General features: G+C 43.7%; 2 protein-coding genes and 1 long non-coding RNA gene across 3 annotated transcripts in view; 2 read left to right on the forward strand and 1 right to left on the reverse strand.

Moving 5' to 3' along the window:
- Positions 1-8,703, forward strand: part of gcn1 (GCN1 activator of EIF2AK4) — a 177,220-nt gene extending 168,517 nt beyond the window's left edge. The window contains exons 56-58 of the mRNA XM_069933655.1: positions 3,671-3,778; positions 5,693-5,911; positions 8,296-8,703. Of these exons, the coding sequence (XP_069789756.1) occupies positions 3,671-3,778; positions 5,693-5,911; positions 8,296-8,421 (453 nt within the window). The 3' untranslated portion in view covers positions 8,422-8,703. The remainder of the gene's footprint in view (positions 1-3,670; positions 3,779-5,692; positions 5,912-8,295) is intronic.
- Positions 1-10,012, reverse strand: part of LOC138761470 (uncharacterized) — a 28,790-nt gene extending 18,778 nt beyond the window's left edge. The window contains exon 1 of the long non-coding RNA XR_011356333.1: positions 9,759-10,012. This is a non-coding gene — a long non-coding RNA (uncharacterized lncRNA). The remainder of the gene's footprint in view (positions 1-9,758) is intronic.
- A 52-nt stretch (positions 10,013-10,064) lies between these two features.
- Positions 10,065-19,493, forward strand: part of rab35b (RAB35, member RAS oncogene family b) — a 98,782-nt gene continuing 89,353 nt past the window's right edge. Inside the window, exon 1 of the mRNA XM_069933660.1 lies at positions 10,065-10,265. Within this exon, the coding sequence (XP_069789761.1) occupies positions 10,214-10,265 (52 nt within the window). The 5' untranslated portion in view covers positions 10,065-10,213. The remainder of the gene's footprint in view (positions 10,266-19,493) is intronic.

Below are 19,493 nucleotides of genomic sequence, written 5' to 3' on the forward strand. Positions count from 1 at the left end.
TGTAATAAATAGATGATGCATTTTTCTTGTTTATTTTCCTTTGTGTGAAAATATTGTTTTATGGCTTTATTGCATTATATATGTTGAATATTTATGGGTATTGGAGGGGGGTGGGTAGAGAGGAGGGAGGAAAAGCAGGGGGGAAAAAGGGGGAGAAAAGACCCCTGTGTAAATTTAATGAGATACATTTGTACATATTTTGGTTGATATGGTTCAGAGTGTGAACAATAAAAAAATATTTTTGAAAAAAAAGGAGGTGAAAATGCAAGCTGGTTATTTCCTTTTATTAATTCAAAGGATGTGGGCTTTGCACCAAATTGCCCATCCCTAATTACTCTTGAGAAGGTGATGGAGAGCTGCCTTCTTGAACCAATGCAGTCGTTGAGGTGTAGATATTCTCACATTGTTGGGGTGTTCCAGGATTTTGATTCAGCCACGCTGAAGTATTTTCAATTCATTATGCTGAGTGGCTTGGAAGACGACTTCCAGATGGTGGTATTCCCATGCTTTTGCCCCACTTGTCCTGGTTGGTAGATGTCGTGAGTTTGGAAGGTTCTATCGGGGTCTTGGTGAATTGTTGATAAAGCTGGTAGAAAACACTGCTACTGTGTACCAGCAGTGAAGTGAGTGGTTGTGGATCAAGCAGGCTTCTCCATCCTGTATGGTGTTGAGTTTAAATGTTGTTGATGCCACACTTGTCCAGGCAAATGGAGAGTATTCTATCACACTCCTGACTCAAGCCTTGTAGATGGTGGACAGGCTTTGCAGATTTCAGAGGTGAATTACTGTCTGCAGGATTCTTAGCCACTGACCTACTCTTGCAGCCACATTATGCATACCAGTTCAATTTCTGGTCAGTGGCAACCCCCGGGATTTTGATTGTGTGGGATTTAGAGATGGTGATGCATTTGAATGTCAGAGATTGGTGGCTGGATTTTCTTTGTTGGATATCGTCATATCCTGGCACTTGTGTGGCATAAATGTTGCTTGACACCCATCAGCCAGGCCCAATTATTGTTCGGGCCATGCTGCATTTGTTGTGCACTGCTTCACTATCTGATGGTCCTGAACACTGTGCAATCATCTTTACCTGAAATTCCCAAAGCAATTTGGAGAAAGATGTGGAAATGTTTTTCTGAAAAGGTTGAACTCTTGTGTTGAGTCCAATCACTCTTGTGCCCAGAGGTGATGTTAAAGAACAATTTCTTTAAGCTTGAATTGAACAATAGTGGAACTGTGTAGGATGAGTCTATCCCGGGTCTGGAAGAAGGAACAAGGATTGACAGCTAAAGTGCAGGAAAATGAATGAATGAGGCCCCCGTTGAATGTGGTAGAGAGGACTCCAGATGAGGGAAAATAAAGACTGGATTGGAAATGCTGTCTGGACAGTGCCAATTATATGAATACATTGTGCAGAAATCTGCAAACTAAAAGTGTGAATTGGAGTCCTCTCAGAGGGTGTGATGGGAGAAAATAGATGCTACATCACTCTGTATGACGGTGACTTTCATTGGATACTGGTCACTCAACAGTGATAAACAGAAGAGGCAGAGATAGGGCCATGTGCGATGAGAACAAGAGGACATTCAGTATGTCAACAGTGTACTAGAACGAGATGAGCGAGGAGCCCGGGTAGATTTTGGTGAAGGAGTTCAATGTTCCCATCCTGAATATGTACAGTGCATGAAGTAAAAATTCACTGATTTTGGACTTACTTTCATTTTTTTTTTTAAATCTTGCATAAACTTTCACGTGAAATCTTAATCTGCTATGGCTACCATCCTTCAGGTTCAATAGAACCTTCATGAAGTTGAAAGCTGGGGAGACTTGGGGTAACCAGACAACTTGACAAGATGTAGTGGAGAAATACAGTTTATAAAACACAACAGGAACCAATCACCACTTGTAAACCTATGTAGGTGACGAAAGGTGGAGTAAGGGATTGAGGGGCCCTGGACAAAGTGGCGGCTCTGTCTGCATTATGGTAGACAAAAATTAAAGAATTTCATGTATGTTACATTCTAAATGTAGTATTACGTGACAATAATGGAACCTTTACCTTAAAAGCAAAATTGCACTGCAACCTAGTGCGCCAAATTCACATTTTCTTTTTGAATATATTTTATGAAATTGCTCAATATTAGAATTTTTCTGATTTAAAAAAAATAAGTAAATAAATACAAGTGAGAGTTTACTGCAGATGCTGGAGTTCTGAAATAACGGATTTCTGAAAAACACAGCAGTTTGATTTCAGATTTATTGCCAGAGTACATACATGACATCACATACAACCCTGAGATTCTTTTTCCTGCGGGCGCAGTAGAATTACCACTAATAGGTAGTGCAAAAATAAGCTGTGCACAATGTAAACATGTAAACAAGTAAAAGGGCTGTAAACAGATAACAAATGTAAACAAATTGACTGTATAACAGAGAAAACAAGAAGAATAAAGAGCACAGTAAGTCCTTTAATGAGCCCCTGATTGAGTTTGTTGTTGAGGAGTCTGAAGGGGGAGGGGTAGCAGCTGTTCCTGAACCTGGTGGTGCGAGTCTTGTGGTACCTACTCCTCTTTCCCGATGGCAGCAGTGAGCACAGACCATGTGCTGGGCAGTGAGGGTCTTTGATGACTGCTTCTCCCCTCTGGCTGGGCAGTGAGGGTCTTTGATGACTGCTTCTCCCCTCTGACGGCAGTGTTCCCTGCAGATGTACTCAATAGTGGGAAGGGTCCTCTTTGTGATGTCCTGGGCTGTGTCCACTACCTTTTGCAGGGCTTTACACTCCATGGTATTGGTGTCCCCATACCAGACTGTGATGCAGCCGGTCAGCGCACTTTCTACCATACCTCTGTAGAAATTTGCCAGGGTTTCTGGCGTCGTACCAAACCTAAGTAAAATCTTGAGGAAGTAGAGGCTGCATCGATGGGAGCTGAATGGTTTATGTCTTTCCTTTGTTTGTATCCCTACAAGATGGGAATGGTCCTTAAGAGGCATCCATAAGACATGTACCTCAGGGTGGTACAGATAGTGCAGCAGTTAGCGCAATGCTATTACAGCGCTAGTGACCTGTGTTCGAATCTGGCGCTCTCTGTCAGGAGTTTATGCACTATCCCTGAGTTACCGTGGTTTCCTCCCACCCTTCAAAGTGTATGGGGGGGATTGAAGGTTAATTGGGGTATTTGGGCACGAGCTGTGGGCCAGAAGGACCTGTTACTGTGCAGTGTGTCTAAATGTTAAATTAAAAAATTAAATGTCATTGAATAATCCATATTTTTGAATGTTATGCAATTTTTATTTTCTGTAATGAAATAACAACCATTTCCAAGGTATCTTGAAATTAATTTGGTAATGTCAAAATTTCCCAGCTGCCTTGCCCCAAATAAACACTTACTGATCCAAAAGAAAATTCTACCTCTTTTTGTTCTTTACAAAGGATCACTGACTTCCAATGCAATAACTGCAGTATTTTTCAACAAAGTAACTTGCCTTGAAAACAACTCATTTAAAATGATTTATTACATTCCATTGTAGTGATCCAGCTATGTAGATGAGCAATATAATAACATTGCATTTTTTTAAAAGATTGCATTCACTGGAGTAAGTACTCATGTATAATTGATGTAACTTGTTATATATCAACCCTAACTCAATAGAACCTCACTTGGTTTTGTAGATTCCCATTGCTACAAGTGGGATCCGAGCCATGGGGTTCCTCATGAATCATCAAATACAGAATGAAGGAGGAATAGTATCTCCAAAACTCGTCACACCACTGGTGAAGGTAAAACCAAACAAGTTCACAAAGAATATTCCTCAGTGGGGTTGATAATGATAAAGTAGAAAAATGTGCAAGTATATTACTCACCCAGTCAGTAAGGGAAAGAGTTAGCGCTCAGTTTGAGGCCCTTGATCGGAAATTGGGAGAATGGTTGGCGTAGCAGTTAGCGCAACCCTGTTACAGCGCCAGCGATCAGGACCAGGGTTCAAATCTCATGCTGACTTCAAGGAATGTGTACGTTCTCCCTGCACCAGGAGGAGTAGATTAATTGGGTCGCACAGACTTCTGTGCTGAAATGGCCTGTTACCCTGCTGTATGTCTATTTTTTTTTAAAGAACAGGTTTAAAATGCAATAGAGAACATGAGGAATAAAATTTTTGGTGGACCTGGCTGGAAGTGGAGCAAAAGCTTATCTGGTAGAGGTGTAAATCAGAGGGTGTGTATGAACAAGAAAGTGGACAGAAACTGAGCTAAATGCTGCAAATGTGAAAATGGCTAGAATAGTCAATCATCAATGATCATTAAATGTATTGCTGAGTTTGGAAGGCCTTAAATTTTAAATAATTTTTAAAAAATTTAAATATATAGGCCTTTACGGCCCACGAGCCAGTGACGCCCAATTACAGCCAATTGACCTACAACCCTGGTACATTTTGGAGGGTGGGAGGAAACTCACTCAGACACAGGGAGAACATACAAATTCCTTACAGACAGCACGAGATTTTAACCCCAGCCATTGGCGTTATAACAGCGTTGCACTAACCATGCTGTCTTGTTGAAAAAAGTGATGCAGTTCCTCGAGCTAAACTTTAAACTTCATGAAAACAGTTTGAGGCCAAAGAGGAGGCATTCTGAGTTGGGTGAGAATTATTGACTGAACAAAAATGTTATGCAAAGTGGTCACCCAGTCTACATTCAGTTTCTCCCCCTAGTTGGAGGCAACATTGTGAACACTGAATAAAGTGCATTAAATGTGAATACTTGCAAGTGAATCAGAGATTAACTTGAAAGATTGGATCATTGGATGTCATGTTGGACAGGAAAGTGCCATGAAATTAATGTATATTGAATGACGATACAAGAGTTCTCAAGATAATGATCATTCCCCCATGTTGAAATAGAAGGGTGGTGGTATCACATTGTAAATTGTGATGGTCCATTGATTGTGGAACCAAGATGATTGGAAGTTGAGGGCGGGGGCACCATAATCTTGTTCTGGATTAGATGGGTGAGCAGTGTCCAGAAAATAGAAGATACTATTACAACAATCATTGTAAATGATTCCACAGGGCAGGATTGATTTCACAAGAATTGAAAAGGCAACTTAATATTAACATTGAACTAGAAAATAAGCTCAAGGTTCTTAATACTTAAGAAAAGATTTGCAGTTGTAGATCCCACTGCCCTTACCCACTTCAAATTTGATTTGACTGGATTAATTACCATTCAGAGCCTAGTTTCCAATATCTGTTCTGATGTTTAAAGAGGTTGTGTATAGCATGCATGGTTTACCAACTGCAGAAGTATTGAATTACACCAAAATAACAACGCACATCTAATTGTATGATTTACTTGCTCTAAAACCCAGTAACTACACTTCTACAGGTGAAGGATAGCAGATGGAGGAGAGGAATGAACTGGGTGGAGTTTGGGGAGCTGAGGTATAAAGAACATGAAATTCAATGGACGAGCAGTTGAATAATGTGGGTTTCACGGCCAGAGTTTGCTTGTAGAACTACAAGGCTAGATAGTGGAAAAAGACATTTGGGAATCATGTTTGATGGTTAAAAGTAGGGATAAAGGTTACAATACAAAATCTACTCATGCCTACATGACCCATGTAATCTTTTCAACTGATGAAATCCTCTTGCCTATAGTTTTTGGTCTGTTACTAAACACTTAACTACCATCCTGCAGAATTTACAGAATTCATCGAGCGACGTGAAGTTGGTGGCACAGAAAATGATCTGGCTGTGCAGTAAAAACACTTTGAATCCACTTGACCCCCAGACAATCAAGCTTATTCTGAAAGCCTTGCTCGATAACACAAAAGACAAAAACACCAGTGTGCGATCATACAGTGAACAGGCCATCGTCAGCCTGCTTAGGTTAAGGGAAGGAGAAGAGTTGTATCAGGTATGTGGAACTTATGAAATAATTTTGCCTTCTGCAAAGAATATATCAGAAAGAATTACTTATTTGACTTCTACAAATAATTCTCATGGTTTTTAGAGACTATCTTAACAATGAAACCTTGTCATTGGGTCAAGAATCTGAATTCTTGTGGGTGGTCTGATTAATTTTCTTTACTTTGATCAACATTCCTGGCAAGAAGTTGACTTCCTAGTATTAGTCCCAGGTCTTGGCCTCCAATATCATCCTCAAAGCAGATCAAAAGCCTACTTCAGTCCTGCAAATTCACTGCATGCTACCAACATTTCACACCCCACCTGCAAGAACTTTGCTATTTTGATCTAACTTGGTCCCTAATTCCTTGGGTCTCTTCTGCTTGATGTTGGTGTCATTCATTTGTATGATCAGAGCAAAGAGAGTCATGGTACATAATTCTCTGAAAGTTGAATCACATGTTGATAGGGTGTTGGCTTTCATAAATCAGAGTATAGAATACAGGAGTGGGGATGTAATGTTGAAATTGTATAAGCCATTGGTGAAGCCAAGTTTGGAATATTGTGTGTAGTTTTGGTGGCCGAATTACAAGAAGGATATAAACAGTATAGAGAGAGTGCAGAGGAGGTTTACGAGAATGTTGCCGTGATTTCAGGTTTGAGTTACAGGGAAAGGTTGAGCAGGCTGGGACTTTATTCCCTGGAGTGTAGAAGGTTGAGGGGTGATTTGATAGAGGTATTCAGAATTATAAAGGGGACAGATAGAATCAATGTGGACAGGTTTTTTCCACTGAGAGTGGGGGAGATTCAAACAGAATGGTATGGATTGAGTGTAAAAGGGGAAAAGTTTAGGGGAAATGAGAGGGGGAATTTCTTCACGCAGAGGGTGGTGGGAGTTTGGAATAAACTTCTGCCAGTGGTGGTAGAAGTGAGATCGATGTTAATATTCAAGGAAAGGTTGGATAGATATATGGATGGGAGAGGTGTGGAGGGTTATGGGCCAAATGCAGGTCAGTGGGATTAGGTGGAAGGAGATGTTCCCTGTCTTCTTTCTGTTCCCTTTCTGTTTAAAGTTCCAGAATAATTGAGTGAGCCATTTCCCCTTTTAAATAGATGGAGGACACCCGGGAAAATTTTACTGGGTTTCCTGACCACCTCCAAGATAGGTCTGTGTGCCAGGTAGATTTTAACTGGGCTTGCCTGGTTCAGCCCTTTCAAATAGCCTTGTACCTGGGTCTTAAGCCTAGTAAATTGCCCAGTTAACCCCATTTGACAAGGCAATTTGAAAGGCCCTAATGGTACTTCAAGCAAGGTATAATCTGTCTTAATATGCCTCACGTATAAATGCAATGAAGGCGGGGTGGGGTGGGGGTGTCATTTCAGACCTGTCTTTTATCTGCCAAACGAGGAGGTATCTGCAGTGAAGCGGGGTGAGTGTAAAAGGGTGAGCTGTTGCCGGATCCAAAAAAGGAATGTGACGTCGTGATGACATCTTATGCCTGCGACGTAAATACAGGAATTTTAAATTTAACCGACATTACTGCCTGGCGTGTATGTTTTACATCACACTAGATGCCGACGCTGCTGTGCTACATGCCCTGCCACTTTTGCTCCGTGAAGTCAGCTTACTGTGTAAAAGGACTCAATGACCTGGCACTTCTGTTCTGTGTGAACAAGCAAGTCGATTTCCAGAGACGGGTTGTGCATACAGCAATAATGTGGGTTTTTAGTGTGAAGAGCATTTATCCTAAACATTGTGAGGGCTCTGTAATGTGTTGTTCTTCAAGTTTACGTTTGCCCTCGCCCAGCAATGGACAGACATGTCCTTATGGCAGGCCTTCCCAAACTTTTTCTTTCCACTCAATAATTCCTATGCCATAGGTGCTCTGTGATTAGTAAGGGATTACTTAAGGTGGTATGAGAATGGAAAAAAAAGTTTGGGAAAGCCTTGGAATAGAAACGGTTGACTACTAGGAGTTCTAAGGTTAACCCATTCCTGCTGCATTGCAAGAATGAAAGCAAGTTCATGGGGTGGGGGGGGGGGAACTGGATATATTAGATTTGGAAGGCAAAGTTGAAGAGAGGGTTGACAATGAAAGGGTGAGATGAGAAATATTTTTGGTAAATCTTTGGAATTCTCCTTAAAGGGCTGAGCTATTTAGTCACTGAATATATTGAAGCTAGATTTTGGACACTGATTTGAAGCACGTGGGGATCAGGCAGGAACGTGATCTGAATGTTGGTGGAAGCTCAAGAGGCTTACTTGTGCTGTCCTCTTAAATGTTTACCTTTTTTCCTTGCTTTAGTTGGTAAATAATTTTTTTGCTGAGCTTTTGGAATCTTCTAGTTACTTATAACAGTGAAAAGTAACTTAATAATTTTCTTTTTCTTTAGACTATTTCCAAAATTCTTGATACTGCAAGTCTGGATCTATTGACTGAAAGTTATCGACGAAGCTTGAAGAAGCTTGCCAGCCAGGCAGACTCAACAGAGCAAGTTGATGACACCATTCTAACATGACTTGAAGAGTTGAATGATATTTTTGCTGCACAAGTGAAAAGTATTAATTCTAATTTTGTTTCTGAGCGAGTTCCATCACAGGCTGTTGGAATTGGACATGAGATTGTTTGTTTTGCTCCACTTGGTTTGTGTGAAAAATGAATAGAGATCTCTGTAGTGTTGTAAGAGTTGCTATCAACTATTAACGCTGCAGCAAGGGACCCACTCATAAAGATCCAGAGAATGACAGTCTTCAGGTTTTCCAAAAAAAATAAAAACTTTGGTTGAATGTCTGACACCCAACTTCCTTTGTGGATTGCGAATTCCCTTTTTATTTTGGAAATCACCAGCTTATTTTCGCATGCAAACACACACAGGTGGACACGACCACGCGCAGGTGTGTGCTCATGGATCGACACACACAAAGACGTGTCGCTTGCCTCTCAGCACCTGAGACTCGGGTTCAAACCCGACTTTGGGCTCTGCGTGGAGTTCTCTGAAAACCACACGAGTTGGTGCTGAGTGTTCTGGTTTTATCAGAGGGGAAACTAGATTGTCGGATTGTTCTGCTGGGAGTGAGCATCGAACTCTTGTAGCCGCTTTCAGCTGCTCGGACGCAGATAATGCGCCGGCAGACGCGGCTGGGGGAGTGCAGCTGGGACGTTAAAGTGGCCGTGGAGAAGACGCCTTTGTGTTACCTGAATGTGCCGGCTGAAGAAGAGCCGCGTCTGAGCGAACCGGCACCTGTGGACTGTGGCCATAGTCCCCACTGCCACTTTCAGGTGCAACGGGGGATTCTCCGAGACGGAGAATAGAGCTGCAGGAGGATGGTTAGGTTAGTGCTCCTCCTGGCCGTGTTCTCCACTTTCAGGTGGCCTCCCGACAGCCGCATGAGGGTGGAATAGGCGGCTTTACAGTCGGGTATTCTGGCCCCCTGAAAGCAGCTTGTGTGTGGCACAATAAGTGAACATATAGCTTGCGGTGCTATTTAACAGCTTCTATCGCTCACCTGAACAGGAAGGGCAGCTATTTAACCCACCCACCTCAGATGTGTGAGGAAACTGGACCCACGCAATCACGAGGAAACCACTCGGCAACAGAGAGATCAGGATTTGCAAATTTCAAAAATCTGAAATTTTAAAAAAAGATGCTTGAAAAATTCAGCAGATCGGATAGCAGCAGGGAGAGGGGGAAAATGAATGTTTCAGAACTGGAAGCGTGTGAAAATAAATTGCTCTTAAGGCTGGATAAGATAGAGGGGACTATCGTCGATGAAACATCGACAGCCCTCCAAGGGGTTTCTCCAGTGCCTGGACTGCACTAGGCCGCTGCAACTAATAATACTGAAGTGTCCAAACCTTCGCACCGTCCTCGTCCTGCCCTCTCCATCCAAGGCCTCAATCCGAGCAAAGGTTCAGGACGTGGAAGTCCGGCGGCCCACTTTACAGCGGCCGTTCACCAGTGGCCGATTTCTGGGCAACTTTGCCGCCGAACCTGTCTCTCCCAGCGGCGCCTTGGCAACCGAACACGCCGAGCGCTTCCGGAGCAGCCGGCGGCGAGGGCCGAATGAGAGTCACGGGAAGAGCCGAAGACTTCCGGCCGCACTCGCGGAAATGCCCGGAGCCGCCGAGGTGCGCGCGCGGGTTTCCGGAAGGCAGAGAAGAGCGGCGCTGGGAGCCGAGCGCTTCCGGAAATAGCCGATCTGATCGGGAGCCGGGGAGCCGAAGCCGCCCTGCTTCAGAGAGCTCGAAGGAAGCGGCGCCGTCGCCGACGCCGAGACACTGAGCCGAGTTGCCCGCTCAGCGACGCGAACATGGCCAGGGATTACGACCATCTCTTCAAGCTCCTCATCATTGGCGACAGCGGTAAGGAACCTCTAGGAGGGGAGAGGAGTGACGGGACCGACCGGGGCGGCGGCAGGAAACGGGCCGTGGAGGGCTCGACCGAACTGGCGGAACAGGCCGGGTAATGGAAGCCCGGCGGAGGGAGAGAGGGCGGACGGACAGGCCGCGGAGCTCGAGCCCCCTGCTTTCCTGTCAGCAGAAGCGCTCCGGGAGCGGACGTGGAGGCTGGGCGGCCTGTACGAAGCGGCTTCCGTGAGAGGGCAGGGGCTTAGGGGGGAGAGTCCAGGACATGGTGGGGAAACTGGGGGCTGAGGGGTGAGAGTACGGGACGTGGTTGGGGAGACTTGGGGGGGGGGGGAAGAGAGAGAGTGACTGTGACATTGGTGGGGGGGGGAGAGTCCGGTACATTGGTGGTGGAGGTTGGGGACTGAGGGTGAGAGTCTGGGACACGGTGGGGGGGGGGAGGAAAGAATCTAGGACATTGGTGGCGGTTAACTGAGGAAGGAGAGTCTGGGACAGGGGAAGGAGACTCGAGGGGGGGAGGGGGAAGAGACCTGGCATGAGGGAGATTCCGGGACATTGGAGACTTGGGGAGGGGGAGTTAGGTACATTGATGGGGGGTTGTGAAACTGAGAGAGAAAGTCCAGACAGGTGAGGGGGGGGGGAGATGAGACTGAGGGACAAAGGGGCCCTCTGGGGCAGGGGTGATTGGGGGCCCTTTTTTGGCAGGGGAGATGGGGGAAGGGAGCTTCCGGGGCAGGGGAGATGGATGGATGGATGGAAGAGGGTGATGGACTGGGACTGGGTCTGAAGTGTGGGAATGGACATTGAGGGTGGGGTGGGAAGTCCCTGGGACTGGTGAGGGGGAGGAGGGGAACTCTCTGGGACAAGTGAGGATGGGGGGGGAATGGACTCACTGGGATGGGAGATTGAGGGAGGGTCTCTTTGAGCCGGAATAGTCCAAAAGTGGAAGGGTGGGACTTTGGAATGGAGAGTTGAAGGGATAGAATGGACTCACTGGACTGGGCTTAATTATTTGAGGGAGGGTTGGATGTTGTATCACAGGGTCTACTGAGGGAGGAGGTTCAGAGACAAAACAGGCCCAGTGAGTGAGGGTTTGAGGTCTTTGGGTAGGGTGTTATGTGGCAGGCTTTCAGGGAGGGTAGGTGGTGTGAGACCAACACGAAGCAAGCTCCTGTGAAAGGTTGATAGTGTGTGTCCAACACAGGGCAGGTTCCCAGGGAGGGTGAGATCTGAAGTATGCACGGGCCATACTCTCCGGGACTGAGAATGGAAGGGTCAGAGCAGATTAATATAAATCTGAGGATAAAAGTGGTGCCTTAGAAGGTGTGTATGCCTGAGATGGGCTCAGTTTATCTGCTGAGGTATTCTTGGTAGAAGTGTGACAGCGATGAAAGTTTGACAGACCTTGGGAAGAGGAATCTGTGTTAGATAAGGTTCAGTGGCCCAATGATGTGTGAAAGCTACTGAGTTGGATCTTGATCATAGGACTGGGAAGCTGTTCCCAGGCACAATTAAAGAGAAGAGAGTGCCTGTGTACTTGTCCTGATGCTTCTTGCATCACAGGGGTTTTTATCTGTTCCTGTATCAAGGCAAGGGGACGTGTCTACTGTTTGACATGTGAGTGGCTGTGTCAAGGCCGGGGATTGACTGCAAGTGTAAATGATGAGGGTGGGAACCAATTAGTTTTGTTGATTGGGGAGTGGTGCACTTGTGCATTTGGTCGAGAGGAAAGCATTGGGGAATTCTGGAACCCAGAAGGTTGAAGGAACAACTTGAATGATGCTTTAACCAGAGAGCAATGGAACTTGTGGTGGCTTTGGTGTCTCCAAAGCAATACTGTACTGAACTGCATGATTTCTGAGGCCACTTCAGTTCATTCAAGTAGACTGCATATGGTCTTGTTACCAGAACAAACCAGCAAGTTTCATAAACCATCTATCTGTGTGGTCATCTTTAAAAATGTTAGCATTTTACTCCAGAATTAACTAACCTTAAATTATCCTGCTGCCGGAGTGGGATTGTACTTGCTCCTTTCAGACATGGGTGTAGCTTCTGGATTCTTGACCCATGTGTGGAAATGGGCTGACAAGTTCCTGGGTTTAATGAGAGGAGATGGTCTGAGATGTCCTTTTTCCTGATGGTCAAATTAGCATAGGTGTTGAGTAGTATGCTCATTCATGACAAAGGTAAAGAAGACTGAAAATTTTAAATTTAGACATACCGCACAGTAACAGGCCATTTCAGCCCACGGGCCCATGCCGCCCAATTAATCTACAACCCCTGGTAGGTTTTGAACAGTAGGAGAAAACCAGAGTCCCTGGGAAAAACCCATGCAGACATAGGCAGAACATGCAAACTCCTTACAGACAGTGCCGGATTTGAGCCCCGATCCCAATCGCTGGTGCTAATGTCATTGTGCTAAACGTACCGCACCACTCCACAATTACTTCACTCCATGGCGATCAAGTTTGTGGAGTGATGTCCCAATGATGTGTACCTGCGTGGCAAGTCTTGTCTCAGTGAACAGTTTACCCAAATTACGTAAACTCTGAACTGTTTAAACACCCCCCCCCACCCCCACCCCCACCCATCTGATTTGTAAGATGAATTTACTAGTTTTCATCATAGTTTTACAGCATGTCAACCGTGTTGCTTGCTTGAGCTAGAACTGTTTGCCTGACTTTGACCTGTATCTCTCAGAACCTTCCCTAATCCTGCACCTATTTAATTGTCTTTTTCTGTTGTAATTGTACCAGCCTCTCCCACTTCCTCCAGCAGCTTGTCCATAAATGCACCACTGTCTCCCTTTTTAAATCTTCCCCTCAGTTATCTAGAAACTCTTCCCTCTAGTTTTAGACTCTCGTACCTTGGGGAAAGGACTATGGCTTATTTACCTTATTTAAGCCCTTCATGATTTTATATGCCTCTTTAAGGTTCCCTCCTCGACCCATACTCCTAACCTATTCAGCCTCTCTTGTAACTTTACCTTACTGTTCTGGGTAGCGTCCTCGTGAATCTTCTCTGCACTCTTTTCAGCTTGAAAGCATGCTTGTAGCTGGGAGACCAGGAGGCAATACCAAGCGTGGTCTCACCAACGTATTGTACAGCTTAAACCTGATTTCTCAGCTTGTGTACTTGATACCCTGACCAATGAAGACAAGAGTGCCAAACATCATCCTCACCTCCCTGTCCACTCGTGTCACCGCCCTCAGGAAACCACGTATCTGCACCCCTGGGTTTCTGTGTTTAGTGCACTCACTGAGCTCTGCAAGTCCTGCCTTGGTTCAACTTAGTCCAACCTTTCACTTCACTTGGTTAAATTCCAGTTTTGTGCAGCTGGAGGTTCATTTAATTGAAAATACCCACATGATTTCACTAGTGACTGCATTAGTTTAGTGATGATGGATAAATTATAAGGCTAATAATAATCAAGGTTTTTACTGCACCATGAATATTTATCAATTTGTGTTCATTCAAAAGTAAATCAGGAAGGAAAGAGCTAGTATTGTGTTGTTAAAAGTCTAAATTGTTCATGTCAGTTCAACAAAGGAAATAAATCTGTCATTACCTTGGGATTTCTGTCACTCCAGTTTCGCCCAAATAAATCTGATTTTTGCCTACCCTCATTGTATCAAAGTGTAACAGAAGGTGGCCTAGTTAAGGCAGGTGGATAAGGATAATAAATGCCATCCTTCCTGTGAATTACTGATTTGGCAGGTTGGACAGTGTTGCTATTTGCAATGTACCCAAGAAGTGATAGGATTGTGGTGAGGCAAGTGGAGAATTAAACTTTCCAACTTTGGGACAGATAAACATCTGGAAGCACAGTTGGGTTTTCTTTCTAAATATGGTGCCTTTGAGGGTTAATTGAGAAATCGTTGTGCAAGTTACTGGTGATTATTGACGGTAAGAGTTTGAGATGTGTATCGCAACCATATCGGTTAGAGCAACATTGCTGCAGGACCAGTGACCGGCTTTCAAATCCTGTTCTCAGATAAATGAGAATATCTAAAACATCAGAAATCCTCATTTATCCAAAATTTTTTCGGAGCCAAACTTACCAAGGATGTCGGGCTGCTGGCTGCAGGAGTGGGAACCTCAGTGGAGAGGTGTCAGTGTTCGGTGGTGGCCAGCAATTTCTGGTGAGAATTAAACATTATTTTAATGCTTAAAAGCCTTTTCTTGGTGTTTAAACACTGCTACAAGTGTTTTTTTAAAAAAAGACCAGTTCTCCAAAAAAAAACATTTATCCAAAATAGACCTGGTACCATCCATATTGGATAATCAGCGTTGTACTGTAATAGGATTAAAGACTATAAGTTCCTGGATCATCAGCCACATCGAAGGTTCTTCACGCTAGTGGCCGCAGGAATGATGGGGGCATTGGTTGTACTCTTCCAAACTTTCTAGATTCAGGAAAGGACAAAGTCACCACAAAGGAGGGAGATTGGAAGGAGGAAATTACTTGACCTAATATCTTACATGAAAAACAATGCTAAAATCTGTTTTGATGCAGCATTAGCAGGATGTCGAGTAAAAAAAGAAATCTTTATTGATATCCTTTGAGGATATATTAAGTGGGTTGAAATAAAGGGAAGTCGATGGAAATGGTGGATTTGGATTTCCAAAAGACATTTGATAAGATGCCATATGAAACTTTACTGCTCAAAGCATTGGGAGGTGTTGGCTAATGGAAAACTGATTTGGGAAAGGTGGGTCACATTGAAATTGGTGGGCAACTAGGAAGGTACCATGGGGATTAGAGCTGAAACTCAAATATTCCAGTAACTTGAAGGGTACCTATTATTGGAGCAGGAAAGAAAGTTGGAGGAATCTTGACTGCAAAGGAATGTAGCTGGGTTAAAGAGGGCAAACATTTTTTTACATTTAGAGATACAGCACAAGCCTTCGCTGCCAAATATACCGAGGTGACCAATTAAATACAAACACCATAGATTAATTGAAGGGTGGGAGGAAACCCACGCAGACACATGGAGAGCGTACAAACTTACAGACAGCCCAGGATTCTAACCCGGGTCACTGGTGCTGTCGAGCAGATGCAGCAAGCAACTGTGAAGGCAAATGGAATATTGATCTTCATTGCAGAGGGTATAAAAGCAGGGAGGTGTTGCCTAGATCGTGCAGGACACATTATACCAGGCATACCACTATGGTCTTAGTCATCTTATTTAAGGAGGGATGCACTTGCTTTGGATTTGGTTGAGAGAATGTTCAATTAGGTTCATCCCTCGAATGAAGAGGTTCTCTGATGAGGAAAAGGTTGGGCTTTGCTTTGAAGAAAGGGGCGGGATCTTATTGAACTGTTCAAGATTCTATGGGGAGCCTCATGGAAAGGTTATTTCCCCTCAATAGGAAATCTAGAACAAGTGGGCATTGATTCAGAATAAAGGGTAACCGATTTAAGATGGAAGTGAAGAATATTTTTCTCTTGGTGGTCAAGAATCTGAGGAATTCTCTGCTTCAGAAAGCTTTGGCAGCCAAGTCATTGAATAATATATTAAAGGCCACAATAGAAATGCTTGTTCAATAGGCAAATGAACAGAAGAGTAGACAATTTTGTTGAATGGTGGCGCAGGCTGCAGAGGCAGCGTCGCCAACTCTATTTCTTAGTTTTTATTTAATGATGAAATGACAAGAAGTTTTGTATTCAAGAACCTAACATCAAGAGCTGTGTTGTGAAGAAATGTTGGAATAAAGAGTAACAGAGCAAGATATAATTTTGGAAGGTGGGAAAGCCTAGTCATATTTATGACTACCAAGACAAAACAGAGTTTACAGAAATTATACAATGAGATAATGACAGCTTGTCATTACTTACTGCCGATTGATGTACCTTTCCAAGATCATGTGGTTTTGATTCCTCCAATGGGAAAGAATTGTGACTTTTTAAAAAAAGGTGAATTCAGCTATTTGCTTTCCTGTTAAAGTGGACAAGGGAGCTTATTTAGTAGATGGTGATATTATAAAATGAGGGGATTGGGTGCACAGAATGTGCCTTTGTGAACGTTAGTTCGTCTTCGCTCCATCAAGTCCATGCCAGCCATCAAGTACGCAGTCACACTAATCCCATTTTTATTCTCCTCACATTCCCTCTCACTAAATGAATTCTTTTTACAATATGAGAGCTTTGACGTAGAAATTCAATGTGTATAAACGGTGAATATTGGCACTCTGTTCATATGGTCCCATTGGGAAAAGGTTGTGCTTCCTCTTCCTTTCCTGTTCACAGTTCACCTGTTGGTCTCTTTTTTTAAATTGTGGCTTCAATTTGTGTTGACGTACTGTTGATAAGTTACTTTTGATTCTTTTAATGAGACAAAGAACCAGCAATTGTAATGTTGAAGTGATTTTGTTTCTTGGATCATATTAAATGAGCCAATGAGCAGAACAAAGAGACTGTATCGATGAGATAAACAAGCTCAGAGTAGGAGGATGGCAAGTTTTCCAGGTGATACCGAGTTAACTGCTGGGTACTTCTGGTTTATTGAAAGGTTTGGTTGGAAAACAATTGGCATTGCAATGCACTTGCACTTCCATTAGTTACTGCTCTATCAGCTTCTAACAGCTGTTCTGTCCTTTCCCGGGCCACTTTGCAGCAATTTTTGCTTTGTGATTTTTGGGACATCACCAGTAAGAGTTTAGTGGGATGAAGTTTGAAAATGTTGGGGAAAGTGGAAGTAAGCTTGGGATGGTGAAACCATAGCACATTTTAGTTGAACATCAATGCAGTACAAAAAGGTTTTTAAAAAAAATGTGATGTAATTTAAATTTTAAATAACCAGACAGTTATTTAACTCGCACAACCCAATGAGCTAGCATTGGAATATATTTGAAGTTGATTACCATGATGCTTACTTCCTGGTCTGAGAAACACATCTTTTCTGGAGGGCAGGTAACGACAAGTGCTCCTCTACTTATCAATAAACCCATCGTAAGTGGGAAAAGAATACCACACCTCCAAACATCATAGCCTACCCTACCTTTAAATGTGCTCAGACCCATACCTTCCAGCTGGGCAAATGTATCTAACAGAAAGCCTATTTTATAATTAAATGTTGAATACCTTTTATTCCACACTTGTGAAAAAAAACAATTTTCAATCATAAAATATGACACCAGCATGTCATCATAACGTCAAATAATCATAAGTTGAGCCATTGTAAGTAGAGAAGCACCTGTAATGAAGATTAATCCTTGCTGTTCTCTTGTGATTGGCTTTATCAGGCATTGGTTATAGCTGAGTGTAAGCTGATGAACAAAGACCTAGTTTATTTGAGAGCTTTTTTTCCCCTAAAAGAATTGCCTCAAAAACCACCCTGGGTCCTATATGCGAAGGTAAAATTTTTGGTGCTGCCATTTTGCAAGATGGAGACAGGAGGTAAACACTCAAAATACTCACCCGTGCTTTCCGGAGTCACTGCCGCCGCCCACTTCCCCCAGTAAGAAGGCTTGCTCTCTCCCTCTTTCCTGCCCGCCAACTCGCTCGTGCCCTCCAGCTCACCCTTTCCCACAGTGCTTTAAGGGGTTCTGGGCCTTGATGATCAGGCTTTGTTCATCGAGCATAGCTTCCATACAGATTGAATGAGGCACTGGGAAGACACTTGCTCATTGCCACCCGCCTCCGCACCTCATTCAGTTTGCTTGGGGGTCCAGTCGCTGGCTCCCTCCCGTGGCTTGCTCTCTCCCACAGTGCTTTGAGGGGAGGGCTGGACCTCTCAAAGCACTGTGGGAGGGAGCGAGCAACAGGACCCCTGAGCAAATTGAATAAACTAAAACAAGTTTTTCCTGCAATCCCACGCTAAAAATGGGGAGGGGAGTGGCCTATATGCTGTCAAATATGGTAGATTAGTTTGTAGAAGAGAACCAACAAAAGTGCAAGTTTCTCTTTTCTCAAGCAATTGTGCAATGGGTTTGTTGGTGGACCATTAATCAGCAGTTCAGCTTCCTTCACTAACACTCGGGTGCAGATTTTGCAACTTTCCTCATCCATGCAAGGATAAAAGAACTAAATTCCTGAGGTGACAGGCAGGCAGGAGTCACGTCGAGTAAAAAGAAAGAGGCTGATGATGCTGGTAGTTATTGTCAATAACTTGGTCCCAGGATGCTTTGGCTGAGATCAAAAGCATGCATGCTCACTGAATTTCAGCTGATGAAGGGATTTGCCCATGTACCTCAAGACAACATCAAGGCTTAATGAGTAACCTTCATGCCTCACAAGTGCCAGGTATTTACCACTAATGGGAGAACTCAACTCTCTCCCTTACATCATTAACAGCAATGATGCTGCCCTATTTCTCACTGTCAAAGTCCTGAGACTCTGCATTGAACAGCAGGTTAAATGCTGTGAAAGTGCTTTAAAATTTGGATAACGTATTTTGTAATAAGTGGCTGCATTTCTGACTCACGAAAGTACCTTTAAAAAAGCACAAGGCAGAAGACTGTCCTCTTGTACATATTAGCTGCAGTAACCTGAATTCAACATCCAAGATAACAGAAAATGCTGGAAATACCTGGCAGGTCAGGAAACAGCTATAAAGAGAGAAATAGATTTCAGGTTAACAACCGTGCATCAGAATTGAGAAAAGTTAAAATGTTTTGCATTGTGGAGAAAAAGGAGGAGGGGCAGGCAGAACAAATGAGAATGAATGTCAGAAGTAAATAGTTATTCACTAGCCTTTAATTCTCCCTCTGCTGCAGTCTGAAATGCAAGATATCTGGGGAGAAATGAAATCTGAAATTGGCAGAGCTGAAAATAGACTAGATTGTCTGATCATTTGAAAGTTGCAGATGATTGCAATGTGCCTCGTCAGAAGATAAGATGGCATTCTTCAAACTCAAATTGAGCTTCAATGGAACAGAACAAGAGGTCTGAGTGGGAGTGAGATTGATGATTAAAGTATCGGGCAGCTGGAAGCTCAGGGTCATCCTTGTGATCTGAACCGAGGTGTTCTGCAATGCGATCAGCCAACAGCATTCAGTTTTCTCCACGTAATGTACTGAATCTAGTCCATTTGAAATTAGAATAAGAGCAGGTGAATCAGTGATTTCTTCCCCCACCCCCTTGGACACTAGAGCCATTTTTACAGAGATCCCGCTGTACTGCCATGAAGAAGACCCATCATTAAGTCAGCTTTGTTTTTTTTACACTGAACCAGCGATTCAGTGCTGTGACTCCCTCTGCTGCCGGCTTAAAGACGGGACTAT

The sequence above is a fragment of the Narcine bancroftii genome, chromosome 4 (assembly GCF_036971445.1).
Source record: "Narcine bancroftii isolate sNarBan1 chromosome 4, sNarBan1.hap1, whole genome shotgun sequence".
In the NCBI taxonomy this organism is placed as follows: domain Eukaryota; kingdom Metazoa; phylum Chordata; class Chondrichthyes; order Torpediniformes; family Narcinidae; genus Narcine; species Narcine bancroftii.